Source organism: Palaemon carinicauda, chromosome 21 (assembly GCF_036898095.1).
Source record: "Palaemon carinicauda isolate YSFRI2023 chromosome 21, ASM3689809v2, whole genome shotgun sequence".
Classification (NCBI taxonomy): Eukaryota; Metazoa; Arthropoda; class Malacostraca; order Decapoda; family Palaemonidae; genus Palaemon; species Palaemon carinicauda.
In genome coordinates, this window is record NC_090745.1 from 109,110,822 (window position 1) to 109,130,263 (window position 19,442).

At 37.7% G+C, this 19,442-nt stretch overlaps 1 protein-coding gene and 1 long non-coding RNA gene across 10 annotated transcripts in view; one reads left to right on the plus strand and one right to left on the minus strand.

Annotated features, from left to right (window-relative positions):
• Slob (Slowpoke binding protein) overlaps positions 1-19,442 on the plus strand; it is a 261,375-nt gene that overhangs the window by 235,249 nt on the left and 6,684 nt on the right. For 8 of the 9 annotated variants that reach the window (XM_068345249.1, XM_068345250.1, XM_068345256.1 and 5 more), the window contains one exon: positions 4,195-4,387. In XM_068345249.1, the coding sequence (XP_068201350.1) occupies positions 4,195-4,387 (193 nt within the window). Of the gene's footprint in view, positions 1-4,194; positions 4,388-19,442 lie in introns of those variants that run through there. The other variant, XM_068345257.1, reaches the window with a different exon arrangement.
• Positions 14,363-19,153, minus strand: LOC137614742 (uncharacterized). Its single transcript, XR_011039142.1, has 3 exons — positions 19,021-19,153; positions 16,788-16,892; positions 14,363-14,497 (listed from the first exon to the last, which is right to left on the minus strand). It is a non-coding gene; the product is annotated as an uncharacterized lncRNA (long non-coding RNA).

A 19,442-nucleotide genomic window follows, 5' to 3' on the forward strand; every position in this document is an offset into this window, starting at 1 on the left:
CATTTCCTTCCAATAGTTAGATCTCCACTACAGTATAGTATTGAGGCAATCTAGCAGCTAATGGCAATAACCATGGCCTGGGTTGATTGTACCATCTTCTGTCTTTCTCTATTTGATATAAGAAAAGGGGTCCATTCACATTTTTCTCACATGGCCAAAAATCAAATAACCTTTTAACTAATAGTGGCAGAAAAGTTTTCCGGCCTGACAAGGTTATACTGATAAAAGTAAATTGCGCAAAGTCATTATATTTCTTATTTATGTTAATGAAAGATTAGGGTAGAAACATGTGTTTATATCTTTAGTCTGTTTATGGGAAATGGAAGCCAAGTCCATGTTCAAACAGAAACTGGAGCGTGAAGCTACAACTCTCCCCTTTGTTAGCTTTGTATATTTGATAACGTTAAAATACTAGCCCGCTGCGCTAACGAGCGTAGTGAAATATGTTCCCGCTTGCCATAACAAAGGCAATGAGATAGTGATTATTTGCGAGCAAAATGAGCTACAGCAGAGCAAAAACCAATTAAACATTAGCTCAAGTAAGGTGTTTGTAATACGATGAGCACTGCTACGAACAGTTCTAAAGAAAATGGGATGGAAAATCCTGTTTTCTATGCGTTCAGAAGTCCTGGCAAACAAAAGCTTCAGTGTTTTGACTTTCATTACAATTTCTCAGTTTTGATTATGGTAATGTTTTTTATTACAATGACACTCTTATGATGATGATGACTGGCGTAAGCAACAAAGTTTTTTAATTCAAATATCATACAATTAGGCTGGTACACAGTTTACTTTATTGAGTTTTGAACGCAATTAATGATGGTACCAAGCTCAAAATCATAACTTTTCAGTTATGGTACTTGACCCACCATAACTAAAACAACTTTGTATTTCTGCCAGAATTCATTACCGAAAACTTTTAAAGAGTCTTATTTTCTACGAACTGTTTATTACACCGTTCTAAAATTTTACCTTGATTTCTTTGAAAATGTAATCTTTGGTATCAAGCATTTTTGGGGTATGAATTTATTATGACAATCTTTGCAATATTTACCAGAGACATAAGCCATACATTGCTTTGGAAATCTTTGATGGTAACTAGGCTAATACTAACAAGATTGCCAACTTAGCATCTTCAGTCATACCTTCTTGGGGGTTGGATACCTTTTCATCTCTTGACCTACAGACTTTTCTCATTGTCACCTATTGGTTTTTGATAAAATAGCTTATTCTGGCAGTAACCTTATGCAAAGATGATTCTCGTATATACTCATGACCTGTTTGTGATTTGATATGCTAAAATCAGTAGATTGTTTTTATCTTCATGAGCAGTTTGAGAGCAGGTATCATAATTTCATAATACAAGGGTGATCTTGGCTCTTATTATACATGTACGACAGTTGGGAGGTATTTATACTTTCGGCAAATGAAAGTGTACACTTGGCTAGCACAATTCAGTTCCACTGGTATTCAATTTTCAGCATTTTAGCCATAAAATAATAGGAGTACAGTCATTAGCCCCTTATTACATTAAACTTGATTAGTTAACTTTTTATTTCTTAGATGACTTTAAATCAATGACCACCTCTTTTAAATGCTGTATTACCTGAATGCTATTGAATGGTTTGTTAAAAACATTAATTCAAACATTCTCTCAAAAGGATAAGATAACTATTCATTTACACTACAAGTTTTTTTTTTTTTTTAAATAAAACAATGTTTTTTTATTGGAGCAGTGCTAAGGAGAGTGTGCATGTAAAAAAAATGGAACATAGCAGAAAAAGCTATGTTAAAAAACTGACTAAGTCTTTTACATATTTTTTTTCATATTTTCTTCAGTATAGTGGGCCATCACTGTAGTCTGTAAAGTTGAGATACATACTAACTTGTATCACTGCACTTTTTTCTCAATATACTACTAAAATGCTTGGTTGGAAACAGTTTGTTTCAAGGTTTTCCTTGTTTTCTATTTTGGTATGCTATTTTCTTTTAACTATTTCAAGTACCCTAGATTGGGTTATAGTTACATTTTCTTTGTAGGCTATATGTGAATTCACTATTCCTGTTACTGCATATTTTATTTTATTTTGACTTTATCCTAACACAATACAAGTACTTCTTAAAGAAATCTTTCCTACCTTTGTTACCAGCATACCTGTGAATTTAAAGGGGATTAATTCTTATATTTTGCACTACTAGTTTGCATGTAACAAGCTTTGCATTAGTTTTATAGGGATGCTAAATCTGTAGCTTGTAATTTCCAGGAATAGGCCTACTCTGTCATCTAGAACTTTATTTTTCAGGACTAAAGAATTAATGAAACATTACAGATAACACATTTATTTGATTTTTATGGGATTTAATTTTCCATGTTTTGATATTGTGTCACACCTCATGATTAATACCATTTATTCTGTATTACTCTATTTACTAAATTTAAGGAAATTTTGATAATTTTTTTCTTTATAAAGATTGTAGTGTCTTGGAAGCTACACAATTTTCAAAAGAATAGGTTAAAATGCAATTAGCTGCACAAATTGGTAGAATTCTTTCGGCTAGAGTATATATGCTGTAACAAAATGGAAAATGGTTGTCTATAAATCTTCTATGATTAAATGCTACAGTATTTAATCATGAACACTTGGATATATGTCCTTAACAAAATATCTATGGATTTTTGTCTGTCACATACCATGTACAAGTAGAACCTCTGTTTATGAGTAACTCAGGATATGAGAAAATTGGTATATTATACTGTACGAGCATAAAAATTCAAATCGGTTCAGGAGTACAGTACTATAGTCTGTGAGCAAAAATTCCCCTCCTTGTGCAGATTTTTGGTGGATAAGTACTTTAAGAATGAGACTAACCCACAATGCACAGATTTTTTCTGGTGTGAAGAAATACTATTTTCAGGTCTCAAATTAAATATGGTTTAAATGTGGGTTGTGGTGGCCAATGTGGTAATGTCCCTGACTGGTGAAAGCCACACTGGGGTTAGAGTCCCGCTCAAACTCGTTAGTTTCTTTGTTTGCTGCAATCTCACCATCTTTGTGATCTAAGATTGGGATGTTTGGGGGGAGCCTATAGGTCTATCTGTCGAGTCATCAGCAGCCATTGCCTGGCCTCCTTGGTCCTAGCTTGGGTGCTGGTCATGTGTATATATGGTCTGTCTCTAGAGCATTGTCTAGCTTGATAGGGCAATGTCGCTATCTCTTACCCCTGCCTTTCATGAGCAGCCTTTAAACCTTTAAATGAGTTGCAGTATGTCTCTATGAATAATATACTGTGTACAGTATTAACTTTTATGTTAACAAATTGGACAAGGCTCTTGGTAACATTATTTTTATATCATTATTTTTTTTTTTTTTTATATAGAGGAGGAAACAAACAAGCCATTAGTATTTTGTGAAAGAGCAAATGGTAAAAAAGGCAACTGTCATTTGAGGCTCAGAAAAACATGCCTGTGCAGATATGTTACATTGCTACTGTATTGAACCAGCTTAAAAATTGCAATGGCACCCCATCAGATGGGCACATTGGTAGGCGGGATTATTGTATTCGCAATTGCCATTCCAGAGAGCAATACAATAATCTCCTCCCAGTGTGTCAAGCCAGGAAGCTTGATGAACTTGGTGGCCTCAATCCAGCCATCCATCACAACAGCATAGAAGAAATGTTGCGGACGCCCTTTAAGGTTTCACATGAGACCAGGAGGGAATATTGTCATTTAACTTTTTCATCTAATTTCCATGCAAGTTAAATTTGTTTTACAATAAACCCTATTTCTATTTTTCTTTGTGAATTATTAATGAAAACTACATTATTAATTTCTGATGTCAAGGGTTGAAGTTTAACTAGGCATTGTAAACATCTAAAAATGAGTACATATTGTATGTGTATTTATGGACATGTGAAATGAATCTAGTGAATTTCCTTTATTTCTTATTGGAAAACAAATTTGTTTAAAAGTATTTTGGCTTGTGAACTTATTCCTGGAATGGATTAAACTTGTAAACTGAGGTGCTACTGTATATGAATTTGTGAGCATACAAAGTTGATGTATATTTATAGAATAAACCTAACTTTTTATTCCAGTGAAAATTCAATATCCATTGTATATACTGTATTATGAATATTAGTAGAGCAGCATACTTTTTATTCAAAATTTGTAACATTTTTAAATACTTTTAGGCGTGGGCGGCGAGGGGGAGGTACAGCCTCGAGCGGTGAAGGAGGTGGAGATACCCCTACCAGCAGTGAGGCATCTGCTGGGGCATCAGGTGGAGGAGATGAAGGCATGATATCTACCTCTGCATATAATACTCCCACTGCCTCACTAGCAACACTATCTTCACCTACCTCAGATGTTACGCCTTCCCCGGAGGTAAGTCACAAAAATAGCACACACAAGTAGTAAGTATTGAAGTTACTAATAACTTAAGATTTAGAGTACCACTAAATTCTTTTCTATAGCACTTCTTAATTTTGGTATTATATAAGACTTGATGCCATTTCAATCACTAAAACCATTGAGACATGGTCTTGATATTTAAAACTGTATCAAGTACAATTGTACTCAACTTGCTTCTTGTAACTTAACAAAATATTATCTTATAGCAGTAAAAGTGATAGTATAAGTACAGTAATAGGATCAATTTACTGTTTTCTGATGTAAATTTACGGTTAGCTCTCTCATGCAGGTAAATTAAAAATATAGTTTCTCTCTAAAATTGAGTTAAAATATTCAAGTCTCTCACTACATTGCACATTGTATTCCCTTTCAGTTACTGTAAAATTCCTAATTGAGTAATGGGACTGAACTCCTGAGTAGGTGTTTTTACAGGTCTTCATGCCATTACTGTACTTCATTGTCTACTACTCTACTGAATAACTATTCCTTATTCCTTTTCATCAATTGTTGAGACTGTACCATCTAAATCTTGGAATTCATTGTTTTTCATTTGCTGGCTAATTCATGTTTATAATTTTTCATCTTACTTTAGCTTTGTATTTTACCATTCTTTAGTTAAATCTTGCCAAATCTCCAAATTTTTCTTTAATAGTGATCCAAGTCTCCCCTGCTTGCTACAGTGTTGGCCAGTTATTTAAACCTTGTTAAATCTTTTAACAGCTGTATTACACAGCTTACGTTAATTTCACTCCTATGTAAAGAGGATGGTTTGTATATTTAGTGGGAACAACATACTTTTCCATGAGTGGTACCAAGACTGAAACGCACTCTTCACAATGATTTTTTAAATCATATTGTTGCCCCCGCACAATACACAAAAGAAATACGGATCATCATCTCCCAGAAATGATTCCCGTGCACATTCCAAGCAACAATTTCTAACAAAACCAGGGAAAACATCTTAAAGCGTAATACAATCTGGAGACAGTGTGATCGCGGGTGTGATCTTACCACTTATCACCTCTGTAGAAGGTTCAGTTTCTTAGTTAAACACATGTATTTATTGAAGTGAAAGATAATTTTACTTGCAAGTGTTAATTAAACCAAGCTTCTAGAGAAGCAGCATTATGAATATCTGGGGAGGTTCACAGAAATAATCTTCTATGATTGGGACAGTTTCTGATATGCAGAAACACTGGTTTCATCCCCCATTTTTGGGCTTACTGTATATTAGATAAGGATAGAATTGATATGTGGTGGCTCAAGTGGACTTCAGGATGCAAGTGATCTTTTTGATGTCCCTTTTGTGAAAAACTTCCATTTCTACCTATCTTTCTGTTGCAATTACAGTACATCTATAAAATTTTCTCATACATGGGATCAGGATGTTTCTCCAATAGCCATTCCTGCCAAAATCGCAACAGCACTCATCAAATTATAGGTGAGCATTATAACAGCTTTTCCCTCAAGATTCCTGCAGAAGGAAGGTTGCCCCACATTTTTCAGGTTTGGGAAAGCCTTCATCGAGCTGTGGGTGCTATCCGTGGTCAGAGGGGTCTATCAAATTCCTCTGTCCTCCAATCCTCCCGGGTTAAAGTTACCAAAGCAATTCAGCTGAGGACTGTTTTGAAAGTAGAGATTAAAAAACTATAATAGAACAATGTGATAGAAGAGATTTTTTATCCATCTTCAGGGTTTTACATCAGATTGTTATTAGTCCCCAATGCATCGGGAGATTGAAGGACCAAATATAGAAGTTTCTTTTTGAAACTTTTTTTTTAATAGTTCTCCCTAAGTTTGTGGAAATGTCCTCAAAAGTTGTGAGGGCATTAAAAAAAGGTTGTTTGTGATTAGATTTGTACTTTCAAATGCCTCTTCATAAAATTTCAAGGAATCTCTTTTGGATTGTAAACGTTTCAGTTTACCCAATAAAGTGCCTGTGTTTCTGTCTTGGGACTGGCCCTTCCAATCTCCACCTGGATGATGCTCCCATCTTGAAATGGATAAAGAATTCTGGAAATAAAGGTTATGAGACTGGATGATTGGCCAGTTTTTAATACTTCCTAATAAAGGATTTGGGTGGAACCAGTGGGGGTTACTCAGGTTACTGAAAATGTTGGGAATCTGGTCAGTTTAGAGATTTCAACAAATATTTTGAAATGCTAATTGCAACTCCCTTTTTGCATTTTTTTGTTGTTGGAAAAGGGGTTTAGTATTTCCAAATTTAGATATTATAAAGCTCATGGATGACAGATGCAAGGAATAATGACCTAGAGACTGACAATAATACTGAATATACATATGATCAGCACCCAAGTAAGGACCAGGGAGGGCCAGTCAGTGACTGTTGATGACTCGGCAGGTAGGCACTGCTGTGTTCTCTGCCAGCTGAACGAGTAGAGATGGGGGCCTACACTCCATCTGGTATTACTATTTGTTGCCAGATCTGTTCCTTGTTTTTCCGCTTCTAACATCAAGCCTCAATCTCACTGCCCTTTGGGATCCGGTATCATTAATTGCATGCCGGGCATGCCCAATAATGTGGACAGGCCTTTAAGATTCCAAAAGGCAGCAAGTCAGTCAGTCAAGCCAACTCATTAATTTGTAACCAAGGAAATGCAGTGTTTATTTTGATGGGTACAAGTCAGGAAGGTTTCAGTGACTAGAGAACTAGTTTGGAGAAACTATTTCTATTTTTATGATTAAAACCCGTTTCAACTAGTCCTATGGTTTTTAGGTCCATCCAAAATACTGTATTCAAGTATCCTAAGCTTGGAATAATCAGCTTCAGGTATTGTCGATGTATTTTAGGTCTTCCAAAAATGAAATCCCTCCAGTTTCAGAGCAATTATTTTAGAATCTAGATGTAGTACACATAATATTGAAAGGGTGCTTGTTTTGAACATTTCTGTCTGTAAAGATCTTACAGCTAACACTTTTTTTTCCTATTTGGTCTAGTGTCCAAAAATGCATTAGTGAATTACAAGCTCTTTTATATAATGTAGGTTTCAGGGAAAATATGATTTTCTCTTTTTACCTATAAATAGTTATTATTTCAAGATGAAGGTTTTGCCTCAATGTTTTCATACTCGATCTTTGGACAATAAAGTTTACATATATAGGGTAATAATTGTCCTATGAGAGCATTTTAGCTTTTTATTTGGACGATAGATATTATGGGAAAGGCTTCTGGTTTGTTTTGTGGGGTAGGACTTCAAATTGTCCTCTTTCCAAAAAATGCGATGTGCTTTTCTTGTTAAAATTTTAGACACAAAGGCTGAGGGATTATTTCTTTAGAAAGCCTTATCAACATCTTGATATACCACCAAGTCTTTTCCACTAAAGAAGAAGCCTGGTTTTATTTTGCAAGATTTCGGGGGATCAGGTGCTAGCTGCAGCGGTGGTGTATTTCTAAATGAGAAAGTGTCATTTATAATATAGTGTTTTTTGTTTTGACATGGCGTTTGAATAGTAGGGTTTAGGAACAATCTGAGGCGTGTTATATAAACAAAACCTAGTTTAGTGACTATTGGTTTACCTAGGTAAAAGAGATCTAGGAGGAGAGGAAACTTTCGGGTGCCAGATAATCTTTAGGTTTTACATTTCTTATCTTCTTCCCTCACTGACCCCCACGTTCATCTGTGTGAGATTCAGCACCATGAACTTCTTTGCCTCTGCATCTTTTCCCACTATGTGGGGTCGGATGTTTCTGGCCAGAGCTTGTAGATTTGGCACCATGAACATGAATTTAAAAATTCTATTCATTTACTTAAGTCACCTGAAGTTTGTTAATCTACTAATATAAAAATGACACCCTTTCTCCCCACCAACACAAAGGAGTGGTGGAGGACCCCATGCAAAAATTTATATTATTGGCCAGATTGTGTCAATTTAGTGGCGACCAGTAATTGACAGGAAATGAAATATTAGTTTCATGTGAGAAACAAAGATTAGGCAAGTATAGAAATATTCAAAAGAAGTTAATTTTTATTCTTCACAATATAATCATTTTTATTTTGGTTTTATAAACCCCACCATCAATGCTTTTAATCCTTATAATTAGTTTCTCAGTAAGTAGTTTCTTGCCTTTTTATAATAATTGAATATGAAAGAAATAGCAAATAATTTTGTACATAATTACAGATATAAGTGACATGAGAGGAAAAGGAGATAACTGAGAAAGCAGCTGTTAACAAAAAGTCTTATGTGGTCAATACCTTGATAAAATGAACTAGACAAACATGGGGTTTATAGAATAAATGAAGCTGTTAGAGAAACTTTCCTTAATAATCTGGAAGCATGAAGATTGATGAAAAGAGCTACTGTAATATCACATTTCCTTGATGAGAGATAAAATTCCATACGTAAAACTAGAGATGTCTTCCTTGATGGAGGTGGACTGTAGGGGCTGCTGGGCTAGCCTTACTTGAAGAGATAAGGTGGACCAATGCTCTTCTTTGATGATATGCCAAGCCTCTGCCGAGGTAAATGGGGGATCTTCCAGGCTCCTTTCCCGACACCAGTATATTTTCCTTTCATTGTTGAGCTGAGCCTGCTTCCTCAGATGAGGAGAGCTAAACAGGCACTCTCTTCCCATGGGAATGGCCGCCGACGGACACTACAAGAGGCTTGAGGATGTGCACCCTATATGAGAACAGAAGCTACATATCTTGGTTAGTTGAGCTGGTATAGTTTCCTTTCATTTTTGAGCTGAGCTGAACAGGTTTGTAGTTGGAGAGCAGAGCTCTATGGGTACTATAGTTTTCGTGCCAAAATGATGGATGATTGGGTGACATAGCTCAAGGTTAAAGGTGGTTGGGCAGCTCATCCGACGTCAGGGTGGTCCTTAAGCATGAAATATCATGCACCTATCCCAATGTGCACACGAAAAACGTTATTTTAATGAACTGTACTGGCCAGGTACATTACACAACATGACAGGCAGGCCCCCTTCTCTGATAAGCTTGGCTGAACAGCAACTTCCATGAGAGCACTTAAGGACATGCTGAACAGGTAAAACCAACGCGGCGAGCTGAATAGGCAACTTCCACCACGATGAGCTGAGTTAAACTTGAGGGAATGCCATACTTTAAGAACTGATCTGAACGGGTGCTATGGGTTCAAGAGCCAAACTGAACAGGTCATGGTTGAAAAGCTGAGCTGATCATGTGCCATAGTTTAAGGGCCGAGGTAAGGCTGGGTGCTGTATTTAAGGAGTCAAGTGGGTTGAGCAGTTTACCCTGACATGTCAGGGTGGTCAGTCACACACAATCAACATAATATTGCCAAGCACCCAGCCCCAATGTGCACCAAGTGGTTTTAGGCATTTTGTAAACACCGAGCTGGCCAGGCACCTCATACAACACTACGAGCACACCCTTGCCCCTAGTAAGCCTAGCTGGACTGCAACTTCCATGAAAGTGTTTGAGGACATGCAGAATTGTTGACGAATTGAATGGCAATTTTTTCATTCCTGTGCTGAGGCTAAACAGGTGCATAAACTAATATGTTGTACTGGATAAGCACCCTCCATGATGAGACGAGCCAAGTTGAAAGGATGCCATACTTCAAGCTGAACGGGTGCCATAGTTGAAGAAACAAGTTGAACAGGTATCATATCTGAAGATCTGATCTGAATGGGTGCCACAGCTGAAAAGCCAAACTGAACAGAAACTGAGAGGTAAGGTGAAACGGAATGCTGAAGCGCCGAGCTGAATGAGTGCTGCTATATCTCAAGAGCCAAGATGAACGGGTGCCACATCTAAAGATACCAGCTTTTTAACTAGTGCCACAGTTTAAGAACTGAATTGGACGGGTGCCGTTGTTGAAGAGAGCTGAGCTGAACAAATGCTGTCTGAAGAGCTGAGCTGAACAAGATAACTTGTCTGATGAGCTGATCTTAACAGGGGCCAGTCTGAAGACACACGAGCTGAAAGGGCACCCCATAGATGTAGAGCTAAGTTGCAAGGTGCCATTGTTGGAGAGGTGAGCAGAAGCTGTGACATATATCACAAGCTGAGCGAAAGGTGTCACACAGCTGAAAGAGCCCCAGCCATACAGGTGCCATATTCTGAAAAGCTCAGCTATGCAGGTGCCACAACTGAAGAGCCCAGCTGAATGGATAACATAGCTGAAAGAGCCCAGCGGAATGAGTTCCAATTTGAAAGAGCCCCAGCCATACAGGTGCCATATTCTGAAAAGCTCAGCTATGCAGGTGCTACAACTGAAGAGCCCAGCTGAATGGATGACACAGCTGAAGAATTGAATGCACGTCAGCAATGAAGAGCCAAGCTGAATGTGGATGCGCCACATACTTGAAGAGCAAAGCTGAACAGGAGCCGTATCTGAAGGGCCAAGCTGAACAGGAGCGAGCCGTCTCTGAAGGGCCAAGCTGAACAGGAGCGAGCGTCTCTGAAGGGCTAAGCTGAACAGGAGCTGCATCTGAAGGGCCCAGCGGAACAGGTCCCATATCTGAAGGGCCAAGCTGAACAGCAGCCGCATCTGAAGGGCCAAGCTGAACAGGAGCCGCATCTGAAGGGCCAAGCTGAACAGGAGCTGCATCTGAAGGGCCAAGCTGAACAGGAGCTGCATCTGAAGGGCCAAGCTGAAGAGGAGCTACATCTGAAGGGCCAAGCTGAACAGGTCCCATATCTGAAGAGCCCAGCGGAACAGGTCCCATATCTGAAGAGCCCAGCGGAACAGGTCCCATATCTGAAGGGCCAAGCGGAACAGGTCCCATATCTGAAGGGCCAAGCGGAACAGGTCCCATATCTGAAGGGCCAAGCGGAACAGGTCCCATATCTGAAGGGCCAAGCGGAACAGGTCCCATATCTGAAGGGCCAAGCTGAACAGGTCCCATATCTGAAGAGCCCAGCTGAACAGGTCCCATATCTGAAGAGCCCAGCGGAACAGGTCCCATATCTGAAGAGCCCAGCGGAACAGGTCCCATATCTGAAGAGCCCAGCGGAACAGGTCCCATATCTGAAGGGCCCAGCGGAACAGGTCCCATATCTGAAGGGCCCAGCGGAACAGGTCCCATATCTGAAGAGCCCAGCGGAACAGGTCCCATATCTGAAGAGCCCAGCGGAACAGGTCCCATATCTGAAGAGCCCAGCGGAACAGGTCCCATATCTGAAGAGCCCAGCGGAACAGGTCCCATATCTGAAGAGCCCAGCGGAACAGGTCCCATATCTGAAGAGTCCAGCGGAACAGGTCCCATATCTGAAGAGCCCAGCGGAACAGGTCCCATATCTGAAGAGCCCAGCGGAACAGGTCCCATATCTGAAGAGCCCAGCGGAACAGGTCCCATATCTGAAGAGCCCAGCGGAACAGGTCCCATATCTGAAGAGCCCAGCGGAACAGGTCCCATATCTGAAGAGCCCAGCGGAACAGGTCCCATATCTGAAGAGCCCAGCGGAACAGGTTACTACAGTTGCAGCGCCTTGTTCAACAGGTGCCATTGTTAAAGAGCTCCGAGGAGAACGGGCGCAGTTGTTGAAGAGAGCCAAGGTGAAGGGGTGCAGTTGTGGAAGAACCTTGGCGCAGTTGTTGAAGAGAGCCGAGGTGAATGGCGCAGCAGGTGTTGAAGGGAGATGAGGTGAACGGGCGCAGCAGATGTTGAAGGGAGCTGAGGTGAATGGGCGCAGCAGATGTTGAAGGAGGCCGAGGTGACCGGGCGCAGTTGTTGAAGGGAGCAGAGGTGAACGGGCGCAGTTGTTGAAGGGTGCAGAGGTCAATGGTGAACGAGCGCAGTTGTTGAAGGGTGCAGAGGTCAATGGTGAACGAGCGCAGTTGTTGAAGAGAGCCGAGGTGAATGGGCGCAGTTGTTGAAGAGAGCTGAGGTGAATGGGCGCAGTTGTTGATGAGAGGCAAGCTGAATGTAATGTCACAGCAGAAGAGCCAAACTGAATGGGTGTCAGTTATGAAGAGCAAAGCTGAATGTGGGTGCCACATACTTGAAAGCAAAGCTGAATATGAGAGTTTCATACTTGAAGAGCAGAGTTGAATGGTACTTATAATTGAAGAGCCAAGCTGAACAGGAGTCATATCTGAGAAGCTTTCAGCTAGAAAGGTGCTATATCTGAAAAGCTCAGAGCTGAAAGGTTGCTACAGTTGCAGAGCCATGCTCAACAGACGGGTGTCATTGTTGAGTACAATCCGCAGAGCCATGCTCAACAGACGGGTGTCATTGTTGAAGAGTACAATCCGCGCTGAGGGGAATGAGTACAGTTGTTGAAGAGTGCCAAGGTGAGGTGAATGGTCCACGTTGTTGAAGAGAGCCCAGCTAAACAGGCCCTGTTGCATTAGAAAGCGGAGCTGTGCAGTTGAAGAGAGCCAAGCTGAACGGGTGACATATTTGAAGAGCCGAGCTGAATGAGCACCATACTTGAAGAGCTGAGCTGAACGGGCGCCATACTTGAAGAGCCGAGCAGAACGAGCGCCATACTTGAAGAGCAGAGCCAAACGAGCGGCATACTTGAAGAGCCGAGCTGAATGGATGCCATACTTGAGTGCCGAGCTGAACAAATGTGGTGAGGAGTGCTGAGCTGAACAAATGTGGTGAGGTGGATAGGCAATCTCTATTATGTGCCGAGCTCAGTTGAAGGGGTGCCATGTTTGAAAGGTTTAGCTGAACGGGTGTCATTGTTGCCAAATGGAAGCCAAATCAGAAGCACCAACCAAATTGTTAAAATGCCTAAAGTGCTCAGCTGAATGGATACTGCAGCTGGAACATCTGAACAGGTGCTAAAGCCGAAGAGCTGAGCTGAATTGATGAAAGTCTCATTGAATGGGTCATTTCTGAAGAACCCAGCATAGGCACCACAGCTGCAGAGCCAAATTGAATGGGCGATAAAGAGCCAAACTCAACAGGTGCCATATCTGAAGAGCCAAGCTGGATGGGTGCCTAACTGAACAGGCACTGTGTAAATCAAGAGTTGAGTTGAACAGCTGCCATATCTTAAGTGCCTCATGGGAGCCACATCTGAAGAGCCCAGCTGTACTGGTGTCATACATGAAGAGCAGAGCTGAATGGATGCCTGATTAGCCTAGCAAGATTGCAACTTCCACGAAAGTCCTTGAGGACATGCATATTTCCTGGCGAGTTGGATACACACATCTTCCCCGATAAGATAAGCAGAGTTGAACGGGATGTTGTAATACTTGAAAAGCAGAGGTGGCTTGGGACCTTCTCCGATATATTGAGACTCATGCACCACTCCCATCACACATTAGCTTCAGTACTTGAATACTTCCCTTATGACCCTCGTTGAACAAGTGCCAACCCGATGAGTCAAACTTGACTGACACTTTCCTTGATGAATCAAGGTGAGCTGGACAGATGCCTGCCTTACTTGACCAGTCTTTATTTTGAAGAGCCAATTGTTCAGGCAAATTATCTTGACAATTGAGTACTACTGAAATGAAAGAAAAATATGTATTCACCAATATTTTATAATCACCTTCATCGTGACTAAAATAGAAAAACGCATTCAACTTAAAATGATTTTTAAAACATTAAACCTTAACTCAAAAAATATACTGATGCCACTGAATTTCAATATCTTGTTCTATTAAAACAATTACAAACATTACCCTGTACAGTACAGGAATACACAAAGTAATTAGATGGTTAAAACTAGCAATAAAAAAAACAATGATGCAAAAACTTAAGAGAATATATATGGTATGAACCCTTTACTTTAAACCAAACGTTTCCTGCTTTATAATGTTAAACAATACAAAAAAGGAAAAATAAAAGAGAAAAATTAAACGGGAAAATATTTAGACAAATTTATATAATACGAAAACAAACATATTTAAAGAAAGAAAAAAAGTCAAAATGGCCTGTTTGTGGTAGTTTGATTCAGAAATAATATTGGTTAAAATCAAACTTCAAAGAAAATACACAAGCCTTATTGCAAGTAAAGTAAAAAGAAAATTTTAATCTGTGTTATGCTTTACACACACAGTCTCTGCATTCGCTTAGAGGTTTATTTCCTTTTGTTTAAGTAAATTTGTGGCAGTTCATGGGGACAGAACAATAGATGGAACTACTTCCCTGCCCTCACAGGATACAGTCATCTGAAGAGACAGTTGAATCACAAAGATTAGCAATACAGTATTGTCTCTCTTCTCACCCCCCCCCCAACAAAAAAAAAAAAATAAAATAAAATAAACCAGACCAACATAATTCTAATAATTTTATCTATTTTTATACTCGCCTGATGTTCATATTGGTTTTTTCTTTAGAAGCTTGTTTTATTGAAATATAATCCTAAAAATTTAACATACTCAAATTTTCTTTTCTTTCAAAACACAAGCTCCTATAAAGTAATCCCACAATCTTGCTGTTAATATAGATAAGTAGCATGCTAGGAGAACTGGTGTTCAGTTTCAAATACACAAGTATTCCCTGTTCTTTGACATCACCTTTTAGTAGGGAGGGAGGGTGGGTATGTTTATGAACAGGGATTTTTTTTGTATTAAATTTTTTATTTTTATGAAACTCCCATGATGTTCTTATTACCATCTTCCACACACTGGCGGAGGCAAGACATCAGTGAAGGAAAAGTAAAAAAAAAACTTGTAAATGCATAACTTAATTTGGGGGGGAAGGGTTTTTCTATCTATTTGGAATATCATAAAAACTCTTAATTGCTTACACAGAAAATTTATCAAGAACAATTCGACAGCAATTCATTGAATTCTTGCTAGTTTTATCAAAAACACTCCTTTGGCATACGCTTTTTTACCCAGCAAATCAAATCAAACACATGCCATTTATAGAAAATATCAAGAAGTTTAATCCTATGCAAAGGAGGACCAGTTTAATCCTATGCAAAGGAGGACCAATAACAATAACTCTATGAAAATGATATGATTAAAGCTGTGTGTAAAATTTTCAAAACCACAATGAAGATGTCAATTACATGGAGGACACAAGGATAGGACAGCCTGATCAAGGACTAGTGTGCATGATACAGTTTTGCAAGTGCTACCTGAACCCCAATAACTGAATAGTACACAACAGAAGAGCCTCTTTTGAAAAAAGCGGAAATAGCACGACTGTTAAAGAATATAAAAAGAACTTATGAACTAAAATGCTAATGAGCCAATCATTGAATAATTAAAGAGGCTTAGTTTACATTTTAATAAATTAATAGGTTTCATTTTAAATTTGTATTTAATAGTTTTTTTTTTTTTTTGCAATAGAATTAAAGTAAAGATTTTCCAATTTACTTTCACCTTCTATATCTTTATATTCATTTGCTCTATTAAATAATATTCATCAATAAAAGAGGTATGTAAATCAATGAATTCCTTATCAAATTATCCTATCTATGAATTGCTGTCTTTGAATTTTCCTAGACCCCTCAATTTCATTCAAAAGCAATTTTGAAGGCAACAGCAGCAGCCAACGTGGGTCCTAGAGGCCAATTAATCTTGATAAAGTCACGATTTCTCAAGTTAAATGTCCATCTAGCACCAAACAGGCATGTTATTGAGCTGTCTCGAAATTATTAAAAAATCTTTCTGCAGAATTTTAGAGATGTAGTTTTACTTCTAAAATCTAGAAATTAATATACAAATAATCTAGTGTTCAAAGAATATTTGGATCCAAACTTAATGAGTTACTGAACTGAACTGAAATTTCTTCCCTTGGCTGTTATGAGCAATGAATGGTACTTATATTATTTACAACAGACAAATATTTTTGTCAAATTCTAACCAAATGAGCAAGAAAACTTAAACCAAAATAAAAACATCCAAAATCTGGAAGGGGAATCACTTGACACAGCAGCTGCGAGGGAAAAACTATATCTTGGTAACTCTTAGCATGCTACTTATCACCAACTGCTAGATTGTTTCATTACTTTACTGGAGGAATTATCGTTTTAAAGATAACATTGAAACTTTATAATTTTTGGTGGGTAAACATTGATAACCAAGAGCTTCAGGAAAAGCAACAAGAATATTAGGAGAGGTTCATAGAAATAATCTTTGACTACTAACGCAGAGAATTTTCTCTGATGGAATACAATTAACCCTTCTGCTAAGTGGACCATATACTGTACTGTGTACTATGGGGAAGGTGGGAAAAATATGCATTATTGAATATTTTGAAGTTAATGGAAGCATGCCATAATGGTAAGATTTTATTTGAACTTATTTTTTCCTAGTTTACTAAATATTTTTCCACATTAATTGCTTATCATATGTATATAATCAAATCCAGTACAGAACTCTCTTGTATAATATGCACTCTATATCAGTGAATTCAACTACAGTACTGCAGTTCATTTGTGAAATGCGTAGCAACTTCACAAATCTATTTAGTTTAAAAAAATGTATTTTGGTAAAATTCACTTACTAAACTTGGTATCTGCACACGTCTGCACATTGTTTCACTATGGTGTATCAAAACTTGTCGTATATTGGGCCTATTTTGAATACCCATACAGTATATGCACAGTTTCTGTAAAGAAAATTATAGCACAATTAAACTGCACATGTACAAAATATGTTTTACACATTGTATATAAGTCTAGCAAAGCCTTTTATTCCAATTTACCATGAGTCCTAAATCAAATACTCTTTTGTAAAAATGTAATAGCATAGTACCATATTTACAAATACAATTGAGGAAGTGGCTTTACTTTTCATCTTTGGAAAATTCCAATTATCTTAGACACTAGCTGTTTTCCTATGTAATTATATTTTTTCCTGATTAAAAAACTGGAACATTGTTACTATGGAGAGAGGTCCTTAGAGCACAATTGAACTGTTGCTAACCTATATCTAGGAAAGGGTATTACTAGCTATACGATGTCAAATACATTTCCACGCTAAATATCTTGCAAGTGCAAATGGAGGGAGTAAAGTTACTAAAGTTCTAGTTAATCTGATAAGGTGATATCTACATCATTAGGAAAACCCATGGAAAGGAAACTTAGCTTAAAACCAACAGTTTAAAATGCTGCTCTGCAACTCTACTATGATTTTAATTTGGTAAGAGTATTCATAAAATAAAAACCAAGGGTCCTTTAATACTCTGATTATGTCTTTTGTTTCTTGCTCTATCCTTTAATCAGAAGTGTTATGCTTCCTACAATGCTACTTTTTAATATAGTTGATGACCTAGTAACCACTCATAGGACAGTTGACCTGCAGTTACTTAAATATAAAACTTTCAAGCTACCAAAGCTGTCCTTATGTATATGCAGATTTTTTCTTTATTTTGCCAAGTACTTCACATATATAATATACTGTACTGTACAGCATAAGGTCTGGGATGATAATATGAGTGATTTGTGTATGTTACAGTTATGTTCATACATGATACCAATATGGAGGCAGACAGAAGCAATGACTTTCTAAGTCTAGTCCCGAAACAGGGTAATCAAGTAATCTTGTCTAGTTTAAGTGCTGTCACACTTACTGTACAGGACAGCATTGAGATAAAAGGATACATCAAAGTTATCAACCCTTCTCCTTACCCAGTACCTCAAGTTACCTACTTTTAAAGCAAGCAGTTGCAATTTGTTTATAAGATGAAGTTCACAAAACCTTTATCTATAGGCTTTGAAACAAAAAGTTGTAAACTTAATTTCTTGCATTTGGCTTTTAGTTCATAAAGTATCTTAGGAACATATGTTTAAATATGAATAAGTAGATCATTACAATGTTTCTTATAAAAAAGCATACATTAACACCCTGCTAAGCTCTTTTAAACTGTACAGTATTTGGGTCTATTCTGATCAATGGGGAACTTAGGAAATTATACTATTAAATCTTAATCTGAACATTAAGTATAAAAATATGAAAGTGCTACAGCAAAATCAATACGAAAGTAGAATTTAGACCAAGATCGGAGAAGCAATTCTTTAGAAAAATCTACGCAGTAATGAATTTAGGAGAAGACTTTATGTTAAAATCACTAGTAATCTGAATTACTCTTATCAATTGGAAAACGGAGAAAACACAGTATACCATGAGATTGGTGTAGAGAAAGTCTAAAGACAGTACAGTATAGTACACAAGAAATGGTTACTGCTATATTGTTTAAATACTAAATTAAAGGCCTAAACCTATTGAAATAAAAGAAATCGGGACATTTTTAGTTTTGGGGGGAAAACGACGATATGAAGCGAGCTTAAAAAGAGAAGCAATACAGTAGTATATTAATACCAGGGGAGGTACATAGAAATAAATCTTATTCAAAATCTAGTCTTCCTGATATTTGTATAAAAAGAATAACTACTGTATTCCTAAAATTTAGCGTTTAACTTGCACTCAAAAGAATCTTTGCACATGATTTCCCAAAATTACTTATGCTTATTGATGCCGAGATATTGATTTCAAGAAAAGTTCTGCAGTTTACTTGAAGCTGATCAACAACAGCTGAACTTCAATGCTCGACTTCACCCAACCAATACCTAGAGATTTTAATGTGCAATGAATTCAAAAGAACATCATGAATGATACACAGTTTAAAAGCTTCATATTTACATTGGTCAAGAATAAAATTACTTGTTGGTATAGTGGACATGCAAGCTACAGGAGTAAATTTGTGGCAGAGAATTTAGATTTAAGCATCTACTTACAGTGAATATATTTAGGCAAGACCTACTGGTCGGTAAAGGGGAGACTCTTGGCCCTTATTGCCTTTATTCACAATGGATATCTATGTAGCAGGCGACACGGACTACTGTTTTCCTTAGCAAAACACACACACCTAAAAAAGCAAAGCCAATATTAATTCTGATCAATTGATACTATGTATAGTTGAAGTATCAGGTGAAAAAAATGTAACTAGGAAAAGTAAAATGAGAAATACATGATTAAAGTCAAATAAATATTGTTACAACTGAAAAAATTCCAAACTTGTAATAGCAAGCCTAGGACTCTAGGATTATATCTTTTGACCATATTGAGAATCTAAATAGAATAAAAAATAAATTATAGAACACTTAAAATACAATGTCTCAAGTTGGCAACCTATTTCGAACACAATGATTTGTCAAGT